The sequence below is a fragment of the Etheostoma spectabile genome, chromosome 8, assembly GCF_008692095.1.
Source record: "Etheostoma spectabile isolate EspeVRDwgs_2016 chromosome 8, UIUC_Espe_1.0, whole genome shotgun sequence".
Lineage (NCBI taxonomy): Eukaryota > Metazoa > Chordata > Actinopteri > Perciformes > Percidae > Etheostoma > Etheostoma spectabile.
The window spans coordinates 24,218,750-24,223,042 of NC_045740.1; the positions used below are offsets into that span (position 1 = coordinate 24,218,750).

General features: G+C 41.2%; 1 protein-coding gene and 1 long non-coding RNA gene across 2 annotated transcripts in view; one reads left to right on the forward strand and one right to left on the reverse strand.

The window, feature by feature from the left end:
- Window positions 1-259: 259 nt before the first annotated feature.
- Window positions 260-4,293, reverse strand: part of slc38a8a (solute carrier family 38 member 8a) — a 20,511-nt gene continuing 16,477 nt past the window's right edge. The window contains exons 8-10 of the mRNA XM_032524150.1: window positions 3,619-3,821; window positions 3,484-3,535; window positions 260-1,908 (exon numbers count right to left, since the gene is read on the reverse strand). Coding sequence (XP_032380041.1) covers window positions 1,806-1,908; window positions 3,484-3,535; window positions 3,619-3,821 — 358 coding nt within the window. The 3' untranslated portion in view covers window positions 260-1,805. The remainder of the gene's footprint in view (window positions 1,909-3,483; window positions 3,536-3,618; window positions 3,822-4,293) is intronic.
- Window positions 3,817-4,293, forward strand: part of LOC116694466 (uncharacterized) — a 26,372-nt gene continuing 25,895 nt past the window's right edge. Inside the window, exon 1 of the long non-coding RNA XR_004333173.1 lies at window positions 3,817-3,828. This is a non-coding gene — a long non-coding RNA (uncharacterized LOC116694466). The remainder of the gene's footprint in view (window positions 3,829-4,293) is intronic.

Below are 4,293 nucleotides of genomic sequence, written 5' to 3' on the forward strand. Positions count from 1 at the left end.
GAAAATGAAACCATGTAAACCTATTCTGGTACAACCTCAAAATACAATTATGAACCAAAAATAAGCATAACAATGGCACTTTAATAAACAAGATTATTTTATTCAGGGATTTATTTTCCACATTAAACTAAAACAGCAAACAGATGCACATTCAACAAATGTTTTAATATAAATTATTTTATTCAATCATTTTTTTCATGAACTCAATATTCACTGTTACCTTGACTACTTTACACAATAACTATTTATGAAGCAGTTGTTTTTTTTAAACATACAAAACAAGATATATTTACACCAAATATACAGAAACGTCAACACATCCTCCCTCCCCATCCGTGTCAACCTCAAGCAACCTGTCAACTCAGTCTTGTATGGCTCTACAGTGGATATCAGTAGGGGTTATAGACATAAACTCAGCAGAAAAACAAGGACACTGTATTTTCAAGATAATTTGGTAAAAATCCAAATAACTTTACAGATCTTTAGCGTATAGGTTTCAAACAGTGTTTTCCATGCGTGTTCAATGAACCATAAACTGTGAATGAACATGCACATGGGGCCAGTAAGATAATAACAGCTTGCAGGCAATTAAGGTCATAGTTAGTAAAGTAAAGGGACCATTGTCCTTGACCCTGGAAAAAAAAAACTGTCTCTGTTAATCTGCGGTAGTGTGTGTTAGGCATGCTGCATGGAGGCCTGAGGACTGTGGATGTGGCCCGAGCAATACATTGCAATGTCCGTACTGTGAAGCGCCTTAAGACAGCGCTACAGGGAGACAGGAAGGACAGCTAATTGTCCTCAGACCACATGTAACAATAATAATAATAATAATAATAATAATAATAATAATAATAATACATTTTATTAATATTTAATTTATTTCATAGAACCCAAGAAAACCTTACAGTTAAAACAAGCAAACAAAGGCAAATATAATTAAAACAAACTTTTAAAAAATTGAGATAGAAAGTAAAAAGAAAGCAATATATCTGTGAATTCGATGGACAGTGGAGTTATGTGGGGTAGGCCTTTTGGAATAGGGGGTTTGAGGGAGGTTTTTAAAGGTGGGAGAGACTCGATAGTACGCATGGAAAGAGGGATGGAGTTCCAAAGGAGAGGGTCAGAATGGCTGAAGGCTCTGAACCCTAGTGTGGACAGGCGGGCAGGAGGAGTTGGAAAGCAGTGAGGAAGAGGAGGATCAAAGAGGTCGGGATGGAGTGTAAAGCTGAAGGAGGTATAGAGGAGCGAGATTATGGAGGGCTTTGAAGGTGAGGAGGAGAATCGTAAAGTTAACACGGTATTGGACAAGGAGCCAGTGCAGTCAGGGAGACAGTGAAGTGGTCACGTTCAGGGACACATTATTCTATTTCTGTTAGTCGCATGTCTGTAAAACATGTTCTTTTTATGTTCATACAAATATTTACACATGTTAAAGCTGTAGTGTGTAACTTTTTAATATTAATGAGGGTCCGTTACATTTAAGATGACTTTACTTAGAATTCCTCATGGGGGTGACAGAAACTACACACTTACAGCTTTAGGTTTGCCTAAAGTATAAAAGCAGTTAAAAGTGAGAGGGCGTTTCTTTCTTTTTTTGCTAAGTACTAATCAGGTACTAATCAGTACTAATTAGTGCTAATCAGGCTTTCATCAAATATTCATGTTGATTGTTCAGAGATCACGTCCAGTTTTTAAATTCCATGGTGGCCAGAATTCCTCACGGGCTCTCCAGGGATGAAAAAGGGTTAGGATCCAGTCACCCCTGTCTGCATGAAAAGCCCCAGATCAGTGAGGGAGGAGAACAGTCAGATCTTTCCGAGGACCTGCATGAAAGCGATGGTGGTGCTCTGGCCGAAGATGAAAGTCCCGCAGAGCAGGGTCACCACTCCCCACACTGTGAGGGTGACTCTGCAGAGGAGAGAGAAGGTACAAGTGGCAAAGAAAAATCTCAGATCAGTCAGGGAAAAAACCTGAACGCATCATGCCTTTAGTCAAGGGGTCTTCAACATTATATAAGCCAAGGAGGCCTTAACTGAAACAGAGACCCCCTACTACATATATTTTATAAAATTAAGTTTCATATTAAACTGGGCCTACAATAACGTGTAGGGTGGCCTAAAGCCTTTATACATATCTTTTTTAGCACGGAATGCTATTAAAATAGCCTACTATTTGTTGTAATTGTAATTTTATAAATCCTGTTTTAATATTGAAACATACATTTGGCACAGTGAATCCTTAGGATTAACTGTATCTGTGGATGGCGACCTTAGTAACTACCTTACCTATAGGATTCATGTTTCATGATTCCTGACTTTTAAAAATTACCAATAACTCAGAGGCCCCCCTGCATTGACTCTGTGGACCCCAAAGGGGTTCAGGACCCCCTTACTGAACATCCCTAATTTAGTCTATCTCAGAGGTTTCTAAAGCCACCGTATCGTTAAATATTGGTAAAAGAAGCACAATTGGCTTTTGCCACTGGCCACTCGCCCTCTCCCACTGCACACCGACAGAGCACAGCGCCGGACCAGAAGATGGGCTGTATGAAGCTTCGTGAACCAGTGTCTTTATTTTCTGAGTCCGCTAGATGGTGCTCTTGGTTTTCAGAGAAAGGCCTAAGGCATTGCAATTCAGTATATTCTCAACCAATTGTTGAACAGAGAGCGCCATCTAGTGGGCTCAGAAAATAAAGACACTAGTTCACAAAGCAGGGGGTCCTGGTTTGTGTGTGTCTACTGGTAACTTACAACACTAATAACATTACTGTTGCAACAACCCCCTCAAATCAAATCCCCTACTTCACCTTTAAGCGCCAAGCCACTAAACCAGGTATGGAAATTAAAAAGTCCTCTGCAGTTGAGTGTTAAATTCGTTAACTATCATACGACACGTCTCTCCCCCCCCCATCAACAGATGCGTTCATCTGTTGATGAACACAAATAGGTGCTGATTAGCTCTCATAACGGGCCAGGTGGGTAGTGCACAGCCATGAGTCCATGACGCTAATGTCTGATAACCCCACACTGTCATTGTGATATCTTGTGATTACATTCTGAATCCGCCCCCTTCTCTGTCTGGTAAATACAGTAGTACAATGTCTTCCTCTGATGTAGCCTACACTGTAAGTCAGTGGGCTACACTGATTAGTGTACGGGTCACGATTTTCTCGTTTATTACGTGTACAGGTCACAATTTTTCAAACGTGACCATTTCACAAACTGCCATGACACTGGGCTGCTCTGGGGGACGCAACAACGCGGAAATGAAATGCCACACGCGGGACCGGACGGCCACCATAATCGTTCCGTGATCACGAAATAGGCTTCCCATTGAAATACATTACTTCCAAATTTGTAATCAACACACAAAAATAACAACATTAACATGACCTGTACACAAATCAATAGATTAAGTAACGTGACCATGAGACTGAGCTGAGTATTTACTACACCTTAACATGTAAATGACGTGTACTCTCACCTGGTCTTACAGGACACTGGCTCAGACTGCATTGCAAACATCAAACAGAGTCCTGTTCAAACACATTGTGGGGTTTAAAGGGTTGCAACACTTCCGAGTACACTATATGACTATGTAAACCTGGGGGAGTGTTACCTGGGAAGATGAAGATGAAAAAGGCGCTGATCCCTCCGATGACACTGATCACCTTGCTGATGTCCGGTACGTACATGGCGATAAGCAGTGTCACCGTTATCCACAGGACTGTCAGCGTGTAGCGGCTGCGGCTTTCAAACGCCGCCGTGACCACGCCGTGACGCCTCCGCCGCCAGCTGAGCAGGGGGTCCTGGATCACGGACCTGATGTGTGGGTGTGGTTTGATCAGTCAGTACAGCTAAAGAAACCTGCCAAAACCCTGTCATCTGTAAACATGGCGGCCCAGGCAAAGAATGTGAGGAGGTCTGAGGTTCTGTGTGTGTTTACTGTAAATAAGAAATGTAAATTCAAATGCGATTTATTGATTTCTAATATTTTGACTCAATAGTAGTATGATTTACGATTTTGGAGGGGAATGATCATTTTTGTATCATTATTCTCATTTTCATTGAACAATATTAAATTGAAAATGATTCTTGTGTGATTTTTGCGAGGATCTGTACCAAAAGGGGGATTTTTTCCTTGGCCTGTATGATACGATGCCAGGACGTCTCTGCTGCACCACAATGCTTAATTCAGAATGGTTAACACACATTTTGCCTTCAACAAATATTGTTCCCCCTCTGAATGTTGCACTAGTCCATACTACGATTTCTACAAAAGTGCGATTGATTG